This window comes from Nannospalax galili, unplaced genomic scaffold (assembly GCF_000622305.1).
Source record: "Nannospalax galili isolate Female #2095 unplaced genomic scaffold, S.galili_v1.0 scaffold375, whole genome shotgun sequence".
In the NCBI taxonomy this organism is placed as follows: domain Eukaryota; kingdom Metazoa; phylum Chordata; class Mammalia; order Rodentia; family Spalacidae; genus Nannospalax; species Nannospalax galili.
In genome coordinates, this window is record NW_008337054.1 from 1622369 (window position 1) to 1646671 (window position 24303).

Consider the following 24303-nt stretch of genomic DNA (forward strand, 5'->3'; position numbering starts at 1 on the left):
CCTTCCCTTTTTAAAGTCTGACCCTCCTCCCAGCCCAGCAGCTTCGTCTCCCAAAACGTTCTTGCTCCTTGAGGCTCACCCTCCCGCATTCTGATCACGGGAATCAAAATATGGGCCCAGACACATTATCAGTGCCTTTGGCTTTGGGCTAGGGTAGGAAAACGGAAGGTGGGTAAGACGCAGGAAGAGGTCGTACTGGACGCAGTGCGGGCTAGACTTCCTTGAATCTCAGCAACGTGTCTAAAGATGAACACCAAGCAGCCAGGACGCAGGAGGGGAACGGGACATGTTGTCCACAGCGGGTCCCCTGGGGTCGACAGTATGTGGCTCCATCAGGTGGAAACCGTGCTGATCTGTCGGACCCAACTCCCGAGAGAGAAAGAGGTCCAAAGCGCGCACGCACGCCTCTGACACAACCCGGCCGCCCCGGGACGGCGGAGAAGCTACGGCTGGGGCTACTGTGTTGGGTTGCAATTCTCCGTGATAAATGTAAAGACCAATTAAGGTTTGATCCGTGCACACTGGAGGCAGACGGCGGCTGATAGTGGAACCAATTAACGAGCATGTCCCCTAATTCCTGCCGCGGCTGCCGGGCGCACCGGGCGGTCCCCTGGCGCCAGTCCCGAGCACAGGCCCCCGCCCCCGTGCTCCTGCGGCCAGGAGGTGCGAGGGGCTCCGCGGGTGGGGAGGGGGGCCCCCGGGGAGCCGCCGCCCACGGAGCCCAGGGTGCGCGGCGCGAGGACAGGTGGCCGGGGGCGACGCAGGGTCGGTAGAGACCCCGCGTGCCCCCTTTCCGGACAGCCCGTCCCCTGCCCGGCCGCCCAGGACGTGACCTCTCGCAAGGTGCTGGCGCGGAGCCGCGCGTGATTGATCGCCTTGAGGTCGCGGGCGGCGAGGCTCTGGCCCCTTTTGACCCGGCCGGGGTGCTCGGGTGCTCGGGAGCAGAGCGGGGTCAGGCCGCGGGGTCCGGGTGCGCGCGGCGGTGGCTGCAGAGAGCTAGGCCGGCCGGGGGCGACGGTGGCGAGAGGCCGGTCCTCCCTGGCCCCGGGGCCGCGCGGCGGCGGCGACGGTGCTGCAAAGTTTGGAGCCCCGGGCGCCACGCGCTGTCCCTCCCCGAGCCCATCCCCTGGCGGAGTCTGTGCCGCCGTGGCTGCCAGGGCAGGACAAAGGCTCATTAACACGTGATGGGACCACGCTTCATAAATGGGACTGGAGCGAGAGGGAGCCAGAGACAGCGCGCGAGCGGAGGGAGAGGCAGGGACCGCGAGCAGGGCGAGGCGGCGGGCGCTCGGGGCTGGCCCAGGCGGGCGGCCTCACGCCGGGGCACCGCGAGCGGAGCACCCAGCCAAGAGCCCGGGGAAGGGGCGAGGCCTGCTAGAGCCCGGGGGCGCCGGTCCTCAGAGCTCTCGCGCCCGCTCGGGTGCGGGGCGCAGGAGACGCGGGCGCGCAGACCGACAGACTCCCTGACCGACCGCCGCGGGCACGCCCCGCTCCACCCCGCCGCGCCCCGGCGCCGCCTCCCCTGCTCCCTCTCCACCCCTGCCTTCTCCACTTCGCCTCCGCCTCCGCCTCCGCCTCCTCCTCTGGGCTCCCGCGGCGCCAGTGCCTTCCCCTGGCCCGGGCGGGCGTCTTGGCTGTCTGCAGAGCGCTGGTAGAGTCGGGGGCTCCTTGTTGCAGAGAGCCAGTCCCTGGGCTGGGCTGGGCGACAGGTGCCGAGGGAGCTTCTGCCCTCAGGACCCGGGGATGCGAAGGGTAAGGCCAGTGGCGTTTGGAAATAGCTTTTCCAGCAACCGCCCCCTCGGTACTGACCAGTGTGGTCCCCAAGAGTCCTCCGCGGAGTTCATGTTCCAGGAGAGTGCGTCGGTGTTTACTTCGCTGTACAGTGCCATCCTGTTAACTGTGATCTGTGCTACTTATGCAGGCTTCCACCATTTACTATTTACTATTTACCTGGCTCTGTATACGCTGATGTCTGTTTGTAGGAAATGTTTAATTGTGCATGTTTGAAAAACAGGCGCTTGAGTTGATGCTTGATTAACCTTATCAGCAAATAAGTCTTCCAGAGGAGTGTATCAGTCTCTACACCAAACCTAGAAAACGACTGAAGTGAAATATTAAATGTCATGCAAAGAAATGTACGTCAAATAACAAACTTTTGATACAGAAAGCGATAGCAGCCTTTTTTCTTCAAGGAAAAACAAACGTGCATAGCATTTGATACCTGCGATTTAATGTTGATGGAACCGTGTTACTAAAACCGAGCCATTCGCTGAATAAAGTTGATCCTTCGTTTTTAAAAGACATTTCTTGGTAAGGCTTAGGGAACATAAATGAATCATCTCCTGAATGCAAATGTTTACTTAGAAGCGAAAAGCTGTTTGGTCATTTAAGAGTTTAAAAGCAACATGCATGTTTCTAATTGTAATAGATGACATCTCTCAAAGGTTTAAAAGAGATGAAAAATTTAGTAACCTATTTATTAATCATTTTGTCTCTTACCTCTTTAATTTTTATTCCAAGTAAGAGTTATTCCTGCCATTGTTTATTTCTTGGTATATTAACTCTCCTTGGACGTTTAATTCAATAAGAGATTAGAGCAGATTTACTGGTTTTAAAGATGTTGAAAGATCATTTATCTATCTGGGTCCCATAACTTCTCATCTTTATTATCAAGTTAATTCCTTTGAACAATGGGGAAAATGCACATTCTCAGAGGAAATTTAGTGAGAACTCAGCGTCGGTGGGGGTCACTCTGTTTGGCAGAATTCTGAGACGCTAAAACAACCAACCTTCCAGGTTCCCTTAGGACTTTGATTTAAAGTGTTGCTTTTCTAATCCCACCTTCCCACAGTTTGTAAGGGAAGATATACTGATTGATTTTTCTCTGTTGTTTTTCCTGGAGCCTCTTTCCTTCTCTGTCTGCTCTGTAATACAGCTAAGAGAATTTTTTATCAAAATAAAAGGCCAAGAATAGTTCTTAACTGAGAGAAATAATTTTCGGATTCTGTCCATACAGAAACAGAATACACGGGCCTGGGCCTGCAGAACTCTAAACAGTGCACAGTGCAGGCGGTTGTTTGTAGGCACACTAGCAGTTGCTGTAGTTGGGCAAGAGGCTTGATATTGATATGGTCTTTTAAAACTAATGCATTTCAGGTTATTAGGAGAACTTATTGTGAACAGGCTCTTTTTTATTTTGTTTGTTTCAAAGATGTCTTCCATTCCAAGCAAGGAACACCCCTGGTGAGGTATGTATCAAGTGTCTAATGGTGTGGGGGGGAATCTCATTGTGTTCCCAAGCATACATGAGGGTGAAATAATGCCACATGGTGGAAATGCTCACTTCTGACCTTTTCAGATTACTATGCTTGTATGCTCATTGTTAAGAAATCAAATCTGATATTCCTACCCCTGAATTTCAGTGGCTTTTAATATCTGTGCATAGAAATGAATGTTGTGACTAGAACCTCAGTGAAGCCATAGATGAGTTATTTAATTGAGTGTACAAAGTTTTTAATTCCGGAAATCAGATCTCACAGTGAAGTGATCCTTGGCTTTGTCTGCTGTCCACTGTTTTCTGCCTTTTTCTGTTCCTCTTCTCCCAGTGGACTATGTTCCTTTCCGTCTTGCCTGTGAGATTGCTCTTCTCTAATAAGCCTAGCTGCAGGATCAGTGTGTTCTTTTTGGCATTTCAAAATGTTAAAATAGTGAAATTGTTAAATGTTACCCAGATGAAACTGCTGGGAATGAAATTCTCCAAAAGAACCACTATGTTTGTGACATATTACAGACAATCCCCAAAGAAAACCTCTTGAATTGGTTTATCTGTTTTCCCAAGAAGGAAGCAGTCCCATTGATTGTGTTGATAAGTGTTTAGCATGCAGTGTCAGCTTATTAATTACGAAGGCAAAGCCTGTGAAACTCTTTCAAAACAATCTGTGACATTCTCCTTTGCTTTGACACAGAATTAATATTAGCCACCAGGATATTTAGACAGGTTCCTCTGTTGTGTAATGTATTGGTCTTTGAAATTAGAGTTGAATAATTCGCTGTGTAAGAATTAACTATTATGAAATAGAACTTATAATACCAGTTTAGAGTTCAGGACACTTACCAAGTGTTTCTTCCCATAAAACAGTTGGCCTAATAAAGCATTTTTCTCCATAATTAGCTGTCCAGGAATCTGCAAGAAAAAAATAGCAAATTGGAGCTGGAGAGATGGCTCAGTGGTTAAGAGCACTGACTGCTCTTGCAGAGGACCTGGGTTCGATTCCCAGCACCCATATGACGGCCACGAACCGTCCTTAACTCCAGTTCCAGGGGAATCTGAAGCCCTCTTCTGACCTCCGTGGCATTGCACAACACGGGTGCACTCACATACATGCAGGCAATACACTCATGCACTTAAAAATACTAAATAAAAAAATGGCAAATTGAATTTAGACATAACTAATAACATAATTAGTAAAGTGTGATTTGGTGATAGCCTCTTGAATTTGGTTAGTGATATGGTCTGTCCCTTTAGGCTGCTGGCTGTTAGTCTTGGGATAATTATGTTAGTTCAGTTGCATAAAGAACACAGTTCAAGGCTTGAGTTCCCAGCTAAAAGGATGCCATGTTTCCCCCCCCCCCCCAGTGTAAGTCTGTCTCTTCTGTTTTGGTATTCATCATCTTCTAATTGAACTGATAAACAGAGGGAAACCAGCCTCTGGGCCTAAGTTATTTATAATTCTGTTCTTCGCTCTAATCCTGGATTAACATTGTTTGAAAAACTGTACCAGAGTCAAGTTATAGATTGCCTATCTGAATTTGTATAAATAAGCAGCTCTGTTTATTTTTCTCTTAATGCCTGGTAGATAACAAAAGGAAATAAAATCATAATTTATGTTTTCTAAGTTCATATTCTGCACCCTCTTCCCTAAATCTGCAGTTCTTTCCTAATTCTATTATCAAAAAATGTTAACCTTATAACCATACAGAGTTCATTTTGTGTGTGTTGGGAGTTCAACACTGTACCATTGAATTGGTATCTAATTCTTTAATAACTCTTTAATTCACCTATTTATATATTCTTAGACTGGATCCATCTTATGATAGATCAATTTAGATTTCTTTAAACTATTTTCTGGATTAAAAGAAATGATAAATACCATCCATGATATCTATGTCATCAAACTATAATACTGTATAATTTTAGAAAAATAAATTCATAGACATATATCTATGCATAAACCACCTTTTTCAGAGATATATACTATAGGTAAAATAAAAATGTAGATACATTGCCTTTTGATATTTGAACATAGTATTCCAATTTTAAACGAATACTACAAACTTGGGAAAATGTCCAAATTCAAGGCAGTTGTACAGATGGACCCTGAAGACTCAAAGCACAAGGAAGTATTCACCTTGAATCAAAACAAGACTGTTCTTGTTTTCCAGGATGGATAGGAGTCTGTCCAGTCCCATGTGTTCTAAGAATCTTGTCAGTATGCCAGGGCAACCATCATCACATTTAATTATAATTTTATCATAAACTTGGAAGAGTTTAAGGTAGCCTTTTACCAATCTTGATTATTAGTAGTTTTAGAAATTAAAACAATACCAACTGTCAGAAAATGTAAGAGTTTCTTACTGTGTCACAAAATGCATGTTTAAAGGAAATATGTGAGAGGAAAATAAGAGTGTTGGTTTAGTAGTTCCCATCACCTCTTACTGTTATTCAAATTGATGTTAGATGAGCATTTTCCTCAGGCTTGTCACATGGATAATAGGTATGTTTATGATGTCTCAGAAATAATAGGTCAAAGCCATTCTATAAACTAATCAGTGTAATTACCTGTAATTTTTAGCATAAAGCACTGACTAAAAGCTTTCCTGGGTCATATTTCTTCATTGAACAGGGAAGTTCATGACGAAGTACATTCCATTACAATAGTTTCTCTAGAACAATTAGCTGCACATACAAACATGCTCCAGATCTAATTGTCCCTGATTTTTTCCTATGTTTGAGGATTCTAATGGGAAGGCCCATTTGGTGCTTTCATAACGTAGTTATCATTCTTGAGAATAGAGTTGAATTCGTGTGGTGTTTTTGAGGGGAGAACGGTTTGCTCCCCAAACCTGAGCAAATGGCCCTGATCTTTGATCATGGAATTCTGTGAACTCTGTTTTGGTCCCACCTGGAGAAATTTTCACACCAGCACTTTAAGAAAGCTTTCAAAGTTTGTTTCCTCATTTCGTCTTTGAATAAGTGAATTGAAACTAAATAGATGAGAATCCTTGTTTTTCAGATAATTGTTTTTATTTCACTGTGCTGCTTGCATTGTATTTTACATTTTTGATTAAGTTTCCTAAATCAGATTTTTGAACGACAAAGGGATGTTAAACCCCCCTTTCTCTAACTCAAATACCAATTTTCCCCTTAACAATATAATGTTTTATTATTTAATGTCTTGTCTTTCCACTCTCGTTTGTATTCTTTTGTTTACAGTTTCCATCACTGAATAGATTTGATATCTTTGGCTTGGTTCTTTTCTGCTGTTATCAACTCTGAGTGGCATTCAAACAATATTTTTTTTACCTTCAGAAGATAAGGTGCAGTATGATTTCTTAAATTTGCTAATGTAATATCTGTCTTTTTTTCCTACTAGCAAATTCCATGCCATTGCTTTTTAAAGAAAAGAAGAGGCATTTTTCAAAGCTGTGCCAGGCAATCTGTTGTGGTGGTTTAATACACTAACAAATGCTTTCATAAACTGTGTATGTCCATAGCATATTTAAACATAATCAAAATGCAATGCAATTAGGAAATCAAGTCTTTCAAAGTCAATGCTCAAATGGGAAGACCACTCTCCTCTTCTTCATTTCTTTATCCATTCTTTTGAGCTGTACTTTTAAAGAAGAAAATTGGAGTCAATATGAGTTGCAAACTGAGTTGTAGTGTGTTGTGCTCAAATTGACAATAAATTTTAATTCTAGTATGCTTCTTAAAAAAACAAATGAAAATTTTTGTTTTAAACAAAATTCCTGCCTCTTTGGAGATTTATACTTGGTAATTTTATAGCATTGATTTGTATAGGAAGTAAATCAATACTGATCTCCCCAAAAATTTAAAATTTCAACTAAGCCGGGCATGGTGACACACCTTTTATCCCAGTACTCTAGAGGCAGAGGCATGCTGTGAGTTTGATGCCAGCCTGGTCTGCATAGTGAGTTCCAGGTCAGCTGTGGCTACATCAAGACCCTGTCTCACAAAACAAAAAGCAAATAAAACAAGATTCAACTAATTTCAATGGGCTGCTAAATAGATTTTGTACATTTTGTACTCTTTTTACAAGTGATTAACAAATATGTATGAAGAGATAAAGAGGGAAACTAGATGTGTAATGCATAGCTTTTAAAATAAAACGTTTCCAAAGAATCCTGTATTCCTGCATATGTAAGAATTTGACTTTGGAAAATATTCAACTACTTTTGGAAGTGACATTTAACTTCTCATAAAAAAAGAGAGGAAGCAGCATTCATGTGATTTTAGTTCTCAGCTAAGGTAAGGGCAAGTAATCTGTGATCCATTTTTATTGAAACAAGTGGGGAAAGAATAATTTTCTGAGTCAGTCATACATTTGAATATTTTTAATGCATTTTCACGTTTATAACCTCTAGGTACTTTTAAAAGAGACTCATCAACTAAGATCACTGTAAACTGTATCACTACCAGGCTAATTTGACAGAAGTCTGCAGTGGGTCTGTGTTATTGCAAACTCTATTTAGCGTGTCATTCCTAGGTTCATTTCCCACTTAAGAAAATAAGTGAAATATTAATTACTTTGACTTTTTTATCCTTTATGTTCAGCCATCAAGCGCCCCTTCTCGTTGTTTAGGCAAATAGTATAGTAGTCCTCCAAAGCTGTTCATAGTGTTTGTAAATGGAAATGGGGGAAATAGTGCTGCGTTTCTTAATTGATGTCTATGTATCGTGTGAGTACGCATTACATCTTGAAACCATTGTCCTTTACTAGATAAAATATATAACAGAAAGCTTCCAGAAAATGTCCAGAGTAGCCCTGAATTGTAGTCTGAAAAGTTCCCACCTTGCACTCGTTTACAGGCCAGACTGCTGTTATTGAGCCCCTGTGAACAGGAATACCTTGGTTGAATGCTCCTTGGAAGGCTCCTAGGAAGCTATTTACCATGAGCATTCTCTTAGCCCTCTGTTCCAGTGATCTCAAAGCCTGTCTCATAGAATAGTCTATCCACTTAAACTCTAGTCTTCTTAAAGAATAATTCTCTGCCCATTCCATTTAGTCGTTTTCATGGGTCTCTGTAACTTTAACTGCTGATTTTTAAATTTCAGAATGTATTTTCTGGAGGCATTATTAACAGCACAGATGTGTCCCAACTTTAGCATTTCAGATTCCATAGATCCAAACTGGAGTCTGGGAATTTGCATTTGTCCTAAGTACCCAGAAGATGTTGGTGCTGCTGGTTGGGAGAATGCCCTTTGAGATCTGCCGACCTGTATGCTAAGCCTGTTACACTTACAAACTACTAAGCAACTTCTCAGACTGTTCCCTAAGATGTACACTGGATGAGTTTCCAGCTCATTTGCACAGATCTGATTGCCCAGTTCTTTATCTTCTTGTCTTTCTTTCCAAACACTTTTTCTTTCAGCTGTGTCATGGAAACCCCAGAATGAGTTTAACCTTAAATATGCACAGTAGAATTACCTCACGGTTTCAGTGGCACAAAGATTCCGCATTTCATCCAGTTTGCAAGCTTCTAAATCACAAGTACATTTTCTAAGTCTATTTTGCATTGCTTGTGAAGCCTAGAACATGTGTGTCTGTGTGCATGTAATCATTTGCATCTTGAAAGCACACTTTTGCTTAGGTCTTATATTGTTAGCATGCACTAAAATTTTTCTGACCTTTTCAACTAAAGTACGTAATACATAAGTTCCCAGTTTTTGAAGTAATATTTAAAGGAAACTATGCACTTAAATAACAATAAAAATTCACTTAAAATTATCCCAGTGAGAGAACAATAGGAAGGAAATTGAATTATCTAGAAAGTCTCTATGTTCTCAGTCCGTGTGATCATTCAAACTAATGTTCACTTCTTTTGTGAGATATCTTGTGCTAGTCCCCATAATAGAAAATAATTTTTGAGTAATTTTCATCAGAGAGCTATGATTTGTGTTGGTGATTTAGTATTTTCAAATTGGAAAGCCAAATAGTTTACAAAATAGAAATGAGTTTGTTATTAGAATTGATGTTGGGCTACGGAGACTGCCCCCCCTCCATTCTTTCAACATCTCTTAAAATAAACAAACTTGTTTTCAGTAGAACTATTTTTCTTTACTCATTCTTAATTACTTTCTTAAGGCAAAATTCCTAATATTCACAATTAATTTTTATCAATATATTAAATTTTCTCAATATCCCTATGCCTCAGAAAAGTAATTAAGAATTTCGTTTTTGTAGGCAGTAGTAATAACCAATTTTAACCTCTATGACATATTTTCTTATTTATATTTTAATTAATTCAGTTGTAAAATCCATGAAATATTGTAGCAGGAGGAGAAATTGCTCATCCAAAGCAAGAGCTATGTCCAATGAATGGAGTAACAAATTGAGTCCCGAGGGCTTATAAAAGTGGTTGAGTTTTCACATAACTTCTCTTGACAAACTTTTGAAAACATACTTGCAAATGGAGAAAGTATTTTTTTTAAAAAGATCAGTGCTTAGCATGCACTTGGGAATGAAAATGTCCTTTTTATGAGAATGCTATATGTCTTTAAAGGTCTGTAAACAAGCATGTATGAGAATTCATATAATGTATGCACATTACAAAGATCTATGTCACATGGTTAATCAGTGTAGTTCATTTTATTCTGAATAGACAGGAACCAGAATAAAAGGTAAATAAATATTTGACCCCTTGACCTTAACGTCTGTATCACATTAATACAACTTGCATTAGACTCTTGAGAGGAGAGATGCTGGCATAGGTCATTATTGGTGCATTTTATGTCATTTTGTCATTTGAGCACTTTTTCAGATGAGTATTTAGATGAGAGCAAGACTGAGGTTTAATCCCTGGAGGGCCAGCTGGCTTTATGCCAAGAAAACTATTTGCTCTTGAAAGCCATTCTGTTAAGTTAGAACTTCCAAGTTAGAACTTCTGTGTTGCCAGTATGTGGTAGCAGCCATTGAGTAGCCTGCTCTGTACCAGGTGCTGTGCCATGCAGAGGACCTGCATTGCCTTAGAAGTTGGTTCCTGGTTCTCAAGGTCCATGCTAGGGAAAGACTGCCACAAAATGGTTCAGAACTGCCCATTGTCTCACTGGAAGAAATTCTCAGGGTACAACTTACAGCTTACATTCATTGATAGCCATATCCTGTTCTTTTATCTATAGGATGAGGTGGACAGATGAGTAGGCCTTATTTGTTGGGTAGGCTGTGATGGAGAATCATAAGCCTTGGTCTCCTTAACCAACCCATATGTACTACACAAGTGTGAAACATTGATATATTTCAGAGTAATAGGTTACAGAAAATGTTCATGACTTGGAATATAGTGTCTTGTGCTAGACACAGAAGACATGCCCAACAGAAATGTGCCAAATGAACCATGTGAAGGTCTACATCAGTGATATTGCTGTAGTAAGTAATAAGCTTTATACCTACAACATGTTGGAAGTCTGACGATCACTCGTTTGTTGAAACCTAAGATTTATATAATTTGTCTACCTTGTTTCAGCTCAGAACTTGGAAATTGGCCCCAGGAATTTCCTCTGTTTAAGAAAACTCTACAGCATGTTTCCATATAGGGACTGACTTTTGTTTACTAACAGCTATCATGCCTTATTCTAACAGAAGGTGTGAGGAGGATGTCAGATTGTGAAGGTAGCCTTTTCTTGTCTCATTGCCAATGTAGAAAGGTGTCATTGCCATCAACAACCCTTATAAACTGGCCAGTGAGGCACAAACAAAACCCCAAATCCCCATTATATCTATTTTAAAACAGTAGTGACAAAGATGACTTGGATTTTGTTTCTTTGCCTACAGTCAATGCAAACAAAGTGCTACTCCAGAATCAAGACCTACAGGTGCTGCCATTTTTCATGCTGAAGAGCATGGGTCAAGGATGCTTCGTAGGTCATACGGGCAACCTTTCTGCTGCCTTTGGATCATCCCTTCAGATTTTAATTGTTTATTGTGTAGAATTACCACATACTACTTACAATATCCTTTTCTTAAGCCAACACCTCTCTTTCTCTAAAAAGGAAAGGAAGGGAGACTTTTAAGTGTTTCCTGGAACTCAGAGCCAAAAGCAGGAAGTCTGAGTTATGCAAATAAAGATCGAAGTCCCAGCTTACCTGCCCAATACACACTGTTAGAGACTTTAGGAAAAACCTTTTACCTCCATGAACCTCAGTTGTCTCAAATGCAGCATGGTGATTGTAATAATACCTGTGCCACGTAAATATTAAAGAAAAATAGTACGTCATTCAGCAGATTCTTAGATGAAACTTTGGAGGAATTCAAATTTTCTTTAATATGCATTTATTCATCCAAATCTGAGATTTGAAACCAGAGAACACATTTGGCTTTTATTTAGACTTAATTTATATGCTCATGGATTCAAAGTGAAAACACCCTTTCATCTAAAAATGAAAGGAGAAAAAACTGAAAGCTATGCTGCAGAATTGGACAGCATGTAGCATACTTTTAGCCATTGCTGTGGAGACCTTGATAATGAACTGTGAAGATAAGAGTCTATTAACTGGGTTCTGCATATTTTATGGTCTACAATAATATATTGATTTCTACTTTCAACAAACAAACCTCACATGCAAGGTAAGTACATTCTTATGAAGTGTTTTGCATATGGGCCATGACTTTTATTTAATTACAAACTGCATATTCTCTGTTAGGAAAAGGCTGCTTCCATAATCCGGATTCTTTCTAAACTGCGGAAAATGTATCTCTTTCAAGGAAAAGGTCAAGGCACTTAATAGGAGCAAACATCTAAACCACAGAGCAGAATTAAATGGTAAATGGAAATTGTCATCCATGTCAACAAATCATTTCAACTGTATTACTGATTCACCTTTGTGATAGGCTTTTCTTGTAACCTTGCCACCAGATAATGCTTCAATCTATGTAATTTCAAGGCATCGTTTTCTTGAGCCCTGAAATTAAATTTTAACAAGCCTTTAAGTGTTAGATAATAAGGCATATTTCCTATCGGGTTTGCAAAAAAATACAATCTCCAGTTCATATTAATTGATAAAATTTTTAAGAAAAATCTACTTCTTTTGTTAGTAAAGAATACACCAGAGAAAATGGTGCATTTAATAACTTCTATTTCCTGCTACAAAATATATGAAAAGCCGAAGCTTTGAGAGTCAGCCAAGCATTACCAACATAATGGAATTTTCTTTCATATATAGGAAAGGAACCAACATTAATACAAGGAAGAAATATTATATATTTTTGCCTGAATTATCAGGATAATTAAGCCAATTCTTTATTTTACTTTGCTGTAGAAGGTGATGGAAAGAATGACCAAACTACTTTAATAGTTACAAACCATAATGATTAGGTAAGCTGTAGGAAAGTCCTGTTGCCTGTTTAGCTGGCACCAAACCATCATTCATTGGGTTATGTTGCTGGTCAATGAGATCTGCCATGTCTATCAAGGACATGACTTAGACATAATGTAGTTATAAAGGCCAACTACAATTTTCCCTACTAACTTTAGAGAAATAGATTAGCAAGGTATTTTTCTTGATCAAATTACTAGAAACCAGGCTTATTCCCAGAAGTAAGCGGAAAATAGCAAATGTTTCCACTGGGACTTTCATTCTCTTAAACCCTTCACAAGGCTCTTTCAGGAAGCCGTCCAAGCAGAACAGCAGAACGAAGAGGGAAACAGAAGGATTAGGCAAGGACCTGAAACTCCTGCCCTTGATCTGGGACTGCTATCAGTTCAGACACTATGAGCTTGGTATTGTCTCATTAAAGCATTTTTAAACTTAAACTATTAGGGACAGTTAGTGAAATGCCAATATAATCTGTATCTGTGTCAGGAAGTACTAGTCATTCTGATAGTTGTAGAGGGCTTTTGGTATTGTGGACACACATCCTGCAGTGAGTAAATACCAGCCTACTACCTGTTTCCCCAGAAATGCTCCACAGGCCAGAACTATAAGGATTTTAACTCCAGATGCAGCAGTGATGAATACCTAAAGTACTGAAATGCCGCTGTAAAATAAAGCAGGTCCTCAAAACACATGCTGTTAAATTCTACTGGCATAGAAGTGATGGTACTTCAAATCCTGGTTTCAAGACTCATTCCGTATTTCTTCTTTGCTGATTCCATAGGCTCTGCTTGCTGATAACATGCACTTTTTCTTGGGCAGGGAGGGAGTAGAGAAGCATACAGAGAGGGAGCAAGAAGAGCATTGTAGGTTTTCCTAAAAGAACAGATTTAACACATTGTAACATTTTTATTATTGCTTCTATAAAGGAATGATCTATATATCAATTTGTTAGGAAAATGTTAGATGCCAGTCAATCATTCTTTTACTAAAACTGTAATAAAACCCAACAGCTTCTTTAATAGGTACATCCGCACATCTTGCTAGAAATTTCCAATTACGATTTTCCCATTAGCAAACAAAAACAAAATTAATGGCAGCTGCATCCCCCAAAGCCCGAGCTATAGTACTAATGAACTCGCAAAGAAAACTCTCCATGCAAAAAATAATAAGGTGGAAATTACTGCAATAATCTGAATGTAAAAATAAAGGAAAGAATTATGAAGGTGCAGAGAACAGAGTTCCTGCGTGATCCCATTAGCTGCTGAAATGGCCTGTGCACAGGGGTGTTCTAACATTACTGAAATTCACAAAGCATATTGTTTTAAACTTTCTTCTGACTCATATTAGATGGACATCATATCTCATAACCACACCAGGCCCTGGCTTAAATTTTAACAAGCTTTTGTTTTAATGAAAGTACTACAGCATTAGATGGGAAACTGATTATATATGTGGCGATCTTGCTATGCAGCAAGACATAGAATGTTTTGGAGTTCTGATTCCTTGTCTTCTTTGAAGAAGCTGGATAGCTCGCCCATACTGGCTACAGTTTTAATCCTTGGGGCCATGCCAGTAGACAGATTTACCTGGAGGGGGCTGGGACAGGAAAGTCTGATTTATTATAAATTAGTGTTAATTGCTATTGGCAAAGTACCTTCATTATGTTTTAAAGAGTGGAGAAGATTTGGATAAAAGATGCCAAATGATTTTAGTTACCATTAATCCTTAAAACAGCATGTAGTGTAACAGCAGAGACTGCAGTATGGGGAACATGGATTCACTGTTGTGTTTTGGATAATTTACTAACTATCTAATGGTCTCCATTTGCCTGGGAAGTAAGAATAAGAAAGAAGCACCTGGTAGGTTACCATGTTGGTTTAAGGTTGATAGAAGGTAAGCTTTCTCAAATGCCTGAACCCAGTCAGCATTTCTTCAACACTTTTCCTTTCCTGGCCATGTTTGTGTCTTCTCTGCCTCATGCTTTAAGTGCTGAGACAAGGACACAACTGAATAAGCAGTCTAGGATTGAATTAAGATAATGCATTTTCTTGAGATGTAATTAGTATAAAATATAGTAATCAGTGTATATGATATATTCTTGAAATATAGTTAGTGTGCAGCATACAGCCATGAGCCATCAGAAGTGAGTAAGGAAGATGGTAATACACGGTGGAGACTACCTTTGCACCAGGCCCTAAGTAGGACATTTTTGGAGTTAATTTTCAGAACAGTTCTGTGATTTAGGCATTGTCACCATTGTCATATCCTTAGCTTGTAGATGAAGCACTGAGGCTTGGAACAATTAGCAGCCTGAGTGGTGTGACCTGACACCAGTCCTGGTCTGCTAACTCCCCTCCATTGACTAGGGCTTTGCTGGTTGAAATTAGTATGGAAACTAAGGGAAATAGTAAGTCCCCTGTCGTGGCTTAGTGTGTCATGAAGGTTAGGGGCAGGAACTCTGGACCTTCAATGTCCAATGTGTAGCCCTTGACCACATTCAGCATTTAAAATGAGGTCCACACCCCACGTTCAGCCCCAGCTTATTACACGTATTAATTGGAATATGACTTGTCTCTGTGCCTTTCATATCAAAACTTCCTCATAAGCCATTGTATGAATAAGATGGGTTGATGTAAAAGACTCAGAGAGCTACCTGCCCATAAGCTCCCTTATATAAGTGCTTAAAAGGGAGAAAATCAGCATTGCTTAAGAGGTACACTGATTGTAGAGGCCAAGGAGGAGGTATTACAATAAGTACAAGATAAGAGCTAAGATGGCTAGAAAGATTACTTACCATACCATAAGTAATATTAAAAAAGGCAGTAGTTGGCATTAATTCATTGCAGCATTATTTGTAATCTCAAAATACGGTAAACACCCTAAACCTCCCTTTAGTAAGGGCCTGGCCACATTCACCTACCAGATCCTTGGGGCACCCAGAAAATTGGGGAAGGCTTTGTATTAACACAAAACTGCCCTTGTTGTTTATTTTTAAGTGGAAAGCAAGGTGTGGAACAGTATGTGTAGAATGCTATTTTCTGAAAATAGCAGCAGTAAATATGCATGCATATATATTTACTAATATGTATGAATTATCTCTAGAAAGAGTAAGAAGAAACTTCTTGCCTCTGAGAGAAATGCATTTCTAAGATGTGTGTGTGTGTGTGTGAGAGAGAGAGAGAGAGAGAGAGAGAGAGAGAGAGAAATCAAAGTAGATCTGTACCTTTTGAATTTGAATTTTGTAAACCACACATGCATAATTAATATATTATATATGCATATGTGTAATATTTCAAAGGTAGCCTCTCATTGGAGATATGAAGGGCTAGCTAGCTACTTGAGGATGACCCCTGAAGCAAAGGGTTCCTTGGAATCCCCAAAACTATGGAAATGTGGGCTTAAGATTAAGCTTTTAGACCAAGTGTTTATTGAACTTTATTTGCTCTAATTTTAAAAAAAAATCAAAAAGTATTAAATCATTTTTTAAATGTGTCAGATAATAGAACTGCACTGACATCTTACTAGGTGAAGTAAGTGTTTAGTCCAGCTCCTTTCTGTTCAGCTTTCAGACTGGTAACTTACCTAAAAGAAAATCAGTACAGCATCCTGTGTCTGGAAACTGCATTCTGATTATGGACATCAATATGTAAACCCAGACTTAAACCATGTGACAAAGACTGTGGCAGAGGAATCAGGTCGGAGAAATAGTTAGGCCTGCTGGCAAGGGTTAGTAGAAAGGTCTCTTGCATAGAAGTAGCTCTAGTACCAATCTAGAAAGATCTCTCTCACAGGAAACTTGATGTGAAGATTCAGACAGAGGGGCAGGAGGAAGGTGTGCGGGTATGGTGGTGTATTCCAAGACCAGCAAATCACCTTTCAGGACCAAGAAACTATTGAAGTATGAGTTTGAGGAAATGCCACATCCCCATGAAAAACAGCTCTCTCATATACTGTGGCTGTCTTCAGTGTCCCTTCGATTGTTGTTAATGGTTTTCGTATGTAAATTGAGTTGCTCAACAAATATATTTGTGAAGAACAAGAATGGACTCATGAGGCACAGCCCAATGGTAAGGCACACAGGACACATTACAGAAGAAATGAGGTCATGACAGAGATAAGCAGGGAACCAAGAACACCTGAGGGTTAGTTGCAGCCTGTCTGAGGTTGAGAATGCAGGAGAGACTTTTTTTTCGGTAAGGAAAATGGGGCACTTTGGGCAGCAAGCTTGGCTGCTGGACTTTGGTCTTATTTCTGTATTTTTTATACTGTTAACTTCCATTGCCCCTGGTTAATGTCCAGAGTTGGTTGGACTTAGCTGACTCACTGTACTCAGTGCCTCTATATGCTTTGTGCTTACAAGATCCTGCTTCTAGCCAAGCAGTTGCGACTCTCGTGTGGGCCTTGTTCTTTGACAATATGGAGAGTGTGCAGAGTTGGCCCAGACTAAGGAGGAAAGCTCACTTTTTTGAGTGACAACGAAAGTCACCGTGGTGCATTGGGGCTTTCTGTATGGTCATTGGAACAGCTACACTGCTGACTCGACAGGGCTCCAGGAGGACCATGTGCAGCCCAGCCTTCCCTTCTCACCTTCCACAGAATGCCAAGGGGTCTCACTGTCTACCTTTGGGAGTGGTTGTGCTGTCTTCTCTCACCTTTCTCATAGCTGCCTATGTCACAGCTCAGGAGTGTCCGACTAGGTAGTCAGTATGTAGGCATCTTCATGTAGAATGCTAATAACCTTAAGTAGAGCTGTTTTTTTATTCCTAGCACAAATGGATTGGCCAGCTTACTGGGTGAGAAACCTTGATTCACAAAATAAAAGCATGGATTTTTCATTGTGACTGAAATCCCCTCCCTCATCTTGTGTGGGAAAAAAGCTGTTTTGGTTCTATTGGATTACATATACTTTCTTTTGTCAGTACTGGGATTGACCTGGTTCTATTTGAAATACACATGTATATATATATATATATATATATATATATATATATATATATATAGTGTATAGTGTCAGCCAACTCAATTTTAAGGTTTTCTCTATGTGCCAGTCACTATGCTGTAAATTAAATACTGAGCTAGGTCGGGTCTCCAGGGAGGTCCTTGGTGAGCATCGTCTGACTGGAAGCAAGAAGCAGCACAGGTGCAGACACAGAAACATGCTGGAGATTGTGTAAATGTCATGATTTCGCTGTTTCATTATTCCAGGAGCCCAAAGACTTCATCTGAACATGGGATGTAGGGAGCCACAGGAAATAGTAACATCCACCTGTTGAGGGTAGGAGGTCTCAGCCATGCAGAAGAATAAAGGGAGTGTTTGTGCAGAAAAGCATTAGGGACACTGGGAGCCATGGCATGGGGCAAATGAGTTGGTGTGTTTGTAGAACTTAACTTTTCCTGGGGCAGCCCAGAAGCCAGGGCTGAGGAGGCGAGGCTAGGAGAGGCAGAGCTGATGGTAGGCAGGACTGAGGTGAGGCTGGGCTGGATCTGGAGAGTTGTACTGAATTTCACCCAAGGGGGTGCTCAGATGGAAGGTGGAAGGAGGTGGAATTCTTTGTATTCAGGGAGAGAAGAATGCAAAAGGGTCAAAATGATAGAAGCTCAGCGTTGCTGAGACAAAGCATTTGGAATGCGTGGGTCTGAAAGGGGAGCTTGTGTTAAGAGTTTGTGTTTGTACTTCTTCACAGAAATTGATACAGAAGCAAAAACCTCAAATAGTCAAAACAATCCTGACCAATAGAAGAACAGCTGGAGGCATCAACTTCCCTGGTTCCAAATTGTACCACAGAGATATAGCAATAAAAACAGCATGGTACTGGCATAAAAACAGACACATTGATCAACAGAATAGAACTGAGGACCCACATTTAAGTTCACCCACTTATAGCCACCTGAATTTTGAAAAAGTGGTCGAAAATGCACAGTGGAGAAAAGACAGGGTGTTCAGCATGTTCAGCAAATGGTGCTAGTCAAATGATATCTATATGTAGAAGAATGAAAGTAGATCCCTCTCTCTCCCCCAGCACAAAATTCAGAACTCCAAATGGATCAAGGACCCCAAGACCTAATACCCCGAATCTCATAGAGGAGAAAGTAGGGAATACATTGGACTTTCAGGGGAGGACCCCAGTAGCACACATTAAGGTCAACAGTTGACAGATGGGACCTCATGAAGCTGAAAAGCTGCTATACAGCACAGGTCAAATCATTTGATGAGACAGCTGACAGAATGGGGAAATATCTTTATCAGCTATACATCTGATAGAGCTTTAGTGTCTAAAAAGCTAAACATCATAAAAGCAACCATATTAAAAATTGGAGCAAGGAAGTAAACAGAAAGTTCTCAAAAGATGAAACACAAATGACTGAGAAGGAATACTTTTTAAGAATGTTTGACAGCTCTAGCCAGCAGAAAAATGCAAATTAGAACTACTTTGAAATTTCATCTTACCCTAGTCAGAATGGCTAAGATCCAAAAAACAGATGATGACAAATGCTGATGAAGACGCAGGGAAAGGGAACACTTATTCACTGTTGGTGGGAGTCCTAACTGGTGTAGCCACTATGGAAATCAGTGTGAAGTTTCCTCAAAAAGGAATGGATCTACTACATGATCCATCCACACTATTCCTGGGCTTATACACAAAGGACTCTATATCTTTCTACAGAGATACCTCTCACTCATGTTTGTTGCTGCTGTGTTCACAATAGCCAAGAAATGGAAGCAACCTAAATGCCCATCAACTGATGAATGGATAATGAAGGTGTGGTACATTTACACAACAGAATATTATTCAGCTGTTAAGAAAAATGACATTCATAGCTAAATGGATGGAACTGGAAGCAATCACCCTCAGTGAGGTAACACAGACTCAGAAACACATTGCATATTTTCTCTCATAAGTGAATCTTTAGATATATGTGTTTCAATTGGAAAATCCATAGAGGTCAGGAAACTAGTAAGGGATCCTGGAGTGGGTTGTGGGAGGGGAGATAGAATGTAGTGATATAAAGATAGAAAGGGAAGTAACTGAATAAGAAGGGTTAAATGGGATGGGAAATGGGGAGGAATAACTAACACTAGAGGTCTTTTGAAAAAAGTCACATGGAAACCTGTCACTATAGAAGCTTCTTAATATATATACATATACAATGTAAAAAGTGTTTAAGTGTAGTTACCTTATAATGGGGGTTCAGTGGCCTTACCACACATCCCAATGCCAGAAATGAGTTATTTTGGAGTTACTGACCAAAGGGGTCCCATAGACCCTTAAAAATACTGGTTATTGCCATTGGTCTTGGTAAACCACCGGAATTGAAAGTAAGATCCTATTGCTGAAGGCAGTACATGAGTTTTAGAATACATCAGGAGAAATCAAAAGAATGGTACTGATCTTGAAACTTCATCTAGACCTAGATGCATAGCTTTCACAGTATTGGAAGGTGCTGTGCATATTACCCAAAGAGAAGTTACCAGCTTTACCCAGTTGTGATCCCTGGGAGCTACAGTAATAACTTGGCAAGATGCGCTGCTGGTACAACAGTGACATGAATCTTATGGGAGTTCTGAACCACTTTCTGCTTGGATTCAAGGCCTGCTTCACAAGACAGAGCCCAGACCTGGCACTGCTAGATGTGTCATAGGCCATAGGGGAGAATCTACTACTATTATTCTACTAAGTGGATTTAATATTAAGCCAACTCCTAGTGACTTATTGTTATACCTATAGATTAATACATCTCTCAACTCTCACCAGAGAAACTTCTTCTTTCAGTAGATGGTGATTAACAGAGACCACAACTAGTCAACATGTAGCGAATAAGAGACTTCAGAGTGCTTGGCCCTAAATGGGATGTGTATACTCCACCCTCTCCTCCCAAGCTTCAAGGATCATTGTGGAAGAGGGGAAGAAAGATTGTAAGAGCCAGAGTTGGTAGATGAATATAAGAAAACTATGTTATCTGGACACAACAGGACAGTTGCACACATGAACCCACAGTGCTTGTGACAGCATTCACAAGACCTGTGCAAGCCCAAGCCAAACAAAAACCCAACACAGATGGGAGAGGTGAGGACAAAGCCCTAGTCTTAACTGAGGAACTATTAACAACTGAGACCTGCTAAGAAAGGGAGAGTGAGTTTTCTTTAAGGGTATGATGCTAGGTAGGTTGAGCAGGTTCCAGTAGATGGATCCACACCCAGGTGCATTTGAAGAACACAAGTTAGACTTAATAGACTTTAAAAAAAGAGTAGTAAAGGATATGAAGTCTGGGTGGGGGCCAGGCTAGTAATGGAGGGTGGGGCAAGGGATCCGAATGTCATAGAAATATATTTTATGTAATTCTCAAGTAGCCAATAAAAATATTTGTTAAGAGGCTGGAGAGATGGCTCAGCAGTTAAGAGCACTGATTGCTCTTGCAGAGGACTTGGGTTCTATTTCCAGCACCCACATGGTGGTCCTTAACTCCAGTTCCAGGGGTAATCCAAAGCCCTCTTCTGACCTCCGCAGCACTGTACAACATGGGTGCACTCACATACATGCAAGCAATACACTCATACACATAAAATAAAAACTAAAAATAAATATATTTTTTAAATAGTTTGTGTTAGGGCAGAGAGGTTGAAATGAGAGTCACACAATTTCCATGTTTGTGAAGTTCCCCAGCAGGTATATGGGAATGATTGTGGGCCTTGGGTAGAGAAAGGCAGGAAAAGTGCTTAGGCAACACGTGACCTTGTAGGAAGTGATGTGGCTTAGACTGGGAAGTGGCAGGATGTGGAAGGAGGGCCATGCCTAACATTTCATGCCTGCTCCAAATTACTTTTTCTTTAAAAAAAAAAAAAGAAAAGAAAAAAAAACAGTAAAACTTAAGATATTAGTTTTAAAAAACCTTTGTGTTTCCTGTCTCTTCCCACACTAACCCTACCTATTCTTGGCATAAGTGCCCTTTTGCTGGAAAGCCTCCTTTGCTGTCCAGAGCCGATGCTCCCCAGCACCATCATCTTCAGGCCCCAGACAGCAAAGGAGGCTTCCCAGCAGAAGGGCACTTATGCCAAGAGTCTGGCCTTGTGTCATTTTCTTTGACTAGCACAGACATTTTGAAAGTTCATTTCAGCCACAGCTCAGTCTAAACCTCTTCCTCTGGGCGGGGAAAGGAAACATGTCTCATGGAGTGCCTCTTCCACATTGTCTTTCCCTGCGGTTTACTCAGACTGCACGGTTCAGCCATTGATTCTACACCGTCCTGTTCTTTGGTTGTCTTACCTGTTGAGTCTCACCTGTCTTGACAAGGTATCTTACAAAGCAGGGATCATGTGATGTGTTTGCTGTCCCCAACCCCATCAGCACAGGCTGCTACACAGATGACAGTAGCAGCCTAATTGTAAACATTTCCCATGAACTGCGCAGTATACTTGCAAAATATTACATGGAACTTGGCACATTTGACCTTACATGTCAATGTGGGGCTTTTGCTCTCTGTTCAGAGACAGGAACTGAATGAATGCTCCATGCCACTGTTCGCGGTGGTCAGTGTTTCTGTTTACTGTTATCTTGGTTTTCTCACTACTCAACTCTATATTTTCCCTTCTGTTAGGCTCCTTCCTGGTGTCATTTTGAGTCTGGTCTAATTGAAAACTGAGGTAATGAAGTCCATCCTAGACGGCCTTGCAGACACCACCTTCCGAACCATCACTACAGACCTCCTCTACATGGGCTCAAATGACATTCAGTACGAAGATATCAAAGGCGACATGGCATCCAAATTAGGATACTTCCCACAGAAATTCCCTCTAACTTCCTTCAGAGGTAGTCCCTTCCAAGAAAAGATGACTGCAGGAGACAACCCCCAGCTGGTCCCCACAGATCCAACAAACATTACAGAATTCTACAACAAGTCTCTTTCATCATACAGGGAGAATGAAGAAAACATCCAGTGTGGGGAGAACTTTATGGACATGGAGTGCTTCATGATTCTGAACCCCAGCCAGCAGCTGGCCATCGCTGTGCTGTCCCTCACACTGGGCACCTTCACAGTCCTGGAGAACCTGCTAGTGCTGTGTGTCATCCTGCACTCCCGCAGCCTCCGTTGCAGGCCTTCCTACCACTTCATTGGCAGCCTGGCAGTGGCCGACCTCCTGGGAAGCGTCATTTTTGTCTACAGCTTCGTCGACTTCCACGTGTTCCACCGTAAAGACAGCCCCAATGTGTTTCTGTTCAAACTAGGTGGGGTCACAGCCTCCTTCACGGCTTCTGTAGGCAGCCTGTTCCTCACAGCCATTGACAGGTACATATCTATTCACAGGCCCCTGGCCTATAAGAGAATCGTCACCAGGCCCAAGGCCGTGGTGGCTTTTTGCCTGATGTGGACTATCGCAATAGTAATTGCTGTGCTGCCTCTCCTGGGCTGGAACTGCAAGAAGCTGCAATCAGTTTGCTCTGACATTTTCCCACTCATCGACGAAACCTACCTGATGTTCTGGATTGGGGTCACCAGTGTGCTGTTGCTGTTCATTGTATACGCATACATGTACATTCTCTGGAAGGCTCATAGCCATGCAGTGCGCATGATACAACGTGGAACCCAGAAGAGCATCATCATCCATACATCAGAGGATGGCAAGGTGCAGGTGACCCGGCCAGACCAAGCCCGCATGGATATTAGGCTGGCCAAGACCCTGGTCCTGATCCTGGTGGTATTGATCATCTGCTGGGGCCCTCTGCTTGCAATCATGGTGTATGATGTCTTTGGGAAGATGAACAAGCTCATTAAGACGGTGTTTGCCTTTTGCAGTATGCTCTGTCTGCTGAACTCCACCGTCAACCCCATCATCTATGCTCTGAGGAGCAAGGACCTGCGACATGCTTTCCGTAGCATGTTCCCTTCGTGTGAAGGCACCGCACAGCCTCTGGATAACAGCATGGGGGACTCAGACTGCCTGCACAAGCACGCCAACAACACAGCCAGCATGCACAGGGCTGCGGAAAGCTGCATCAAGAGCACTGTCAAGATCGCCAAGGTGACCATGTCTGTGTCCACAGACACGTCTGCCGAGGCTCTGTGAGCCTGCCACCACCATGGCTGCACAAAAGGAAAACAAAAAGAAATTCTTTTTTTTTTTAAGCTTAAAATTTAGAAGCCTATTGTCTCATCGGTTATATATTTTTAACTTTACCATGTTCAGTAAAGAGGTGACTGTGACCATGATTTCTTCTCAGTTTGCTGACATCTCAGTAGTTTAGGTACTTAAACTCCATTCTCCAGGGGTTTACCGTGAAGAAAGCCAGTTTCTTCAGTTTCTCAATGGTCCTTCCAAGTCTCAGTGAAATAGGAGGGAAACCTTTGGCTACAAAATCTGAAGTCTAAGTACCCACAGAAAAATACCATCAAATGAGTAATGCCTTTGTAACCACAACTTTCATGGTAATGTGATGTGTCTGTCCGTAGTATAAGAGATGTCCATTTTTACAGCAGTTATAGTGCTATAGTAGAGATACTTCGTAAAATGTATTATGTCTTTTGAATTGTGTATCAGTGTTTACTGTGTGTCATTTTTTTTGTCTAGCTTAGCAAAACTGAAAGGCAGACCTTCATGAAAACAGTGGCATACAGGAGTGGGTACACAGCAGTGCAACCACTGTTTGGAAATACTATTGTCCATGGTATAATTATAGAAACCTCAGTGTTTCTTC

General features: G+C 41.3%; 1 protein-coding gene across 4 annotated transcripts; it reads left to right on the plus strand.

Moving 5' to 3' along the window:
- The first annotated feature begins 1548 nt into the window (after window positions 1–1548).
- Window positions 1549–24303, plus strand: Cnr1 (cannabinoid receptor 1). Of its 4 annotated transcripts, none has more exons than XM_008831842.1 (3): window positions 1549–1752; window positions 3212–3248; window positions 22208–24303. In XM_008831842.1, the coding sequence occupies exon 3, from the start codon at window positions 22257–22259 to the stop codon at window positions 23673–23675; it is 1419 nt and encodes a 472-aa protein (XP_008830064.1). In that variant the 5' UTR covers window positions 1549–1752; window positions 3212–3248; window positions 22208–22256; the 3' UTR covers window positions 23676–24303. The 4 variants fall into 4 exon arrangements, with proteins under 4 accessions (XP_008830064.1, XP_008830065.1, XP_008830063.1 ...); XM_008831843.1 differs by lacking the exon at window positions 3212–3248 and adding an exon at window positions 11942–12060; XM_008831841.1 differs by lacking the exon at window positions 3212–3248.

Excerpts from the sequence above, each read along its gene's own strand:
- Cnr1 (XM_008831842.1), top strand. The coding sequence starts at position 22,257 with ATGAAGTCCATCCTAGACGGCCTTGCAGACACCACCTTCCGAACCATC.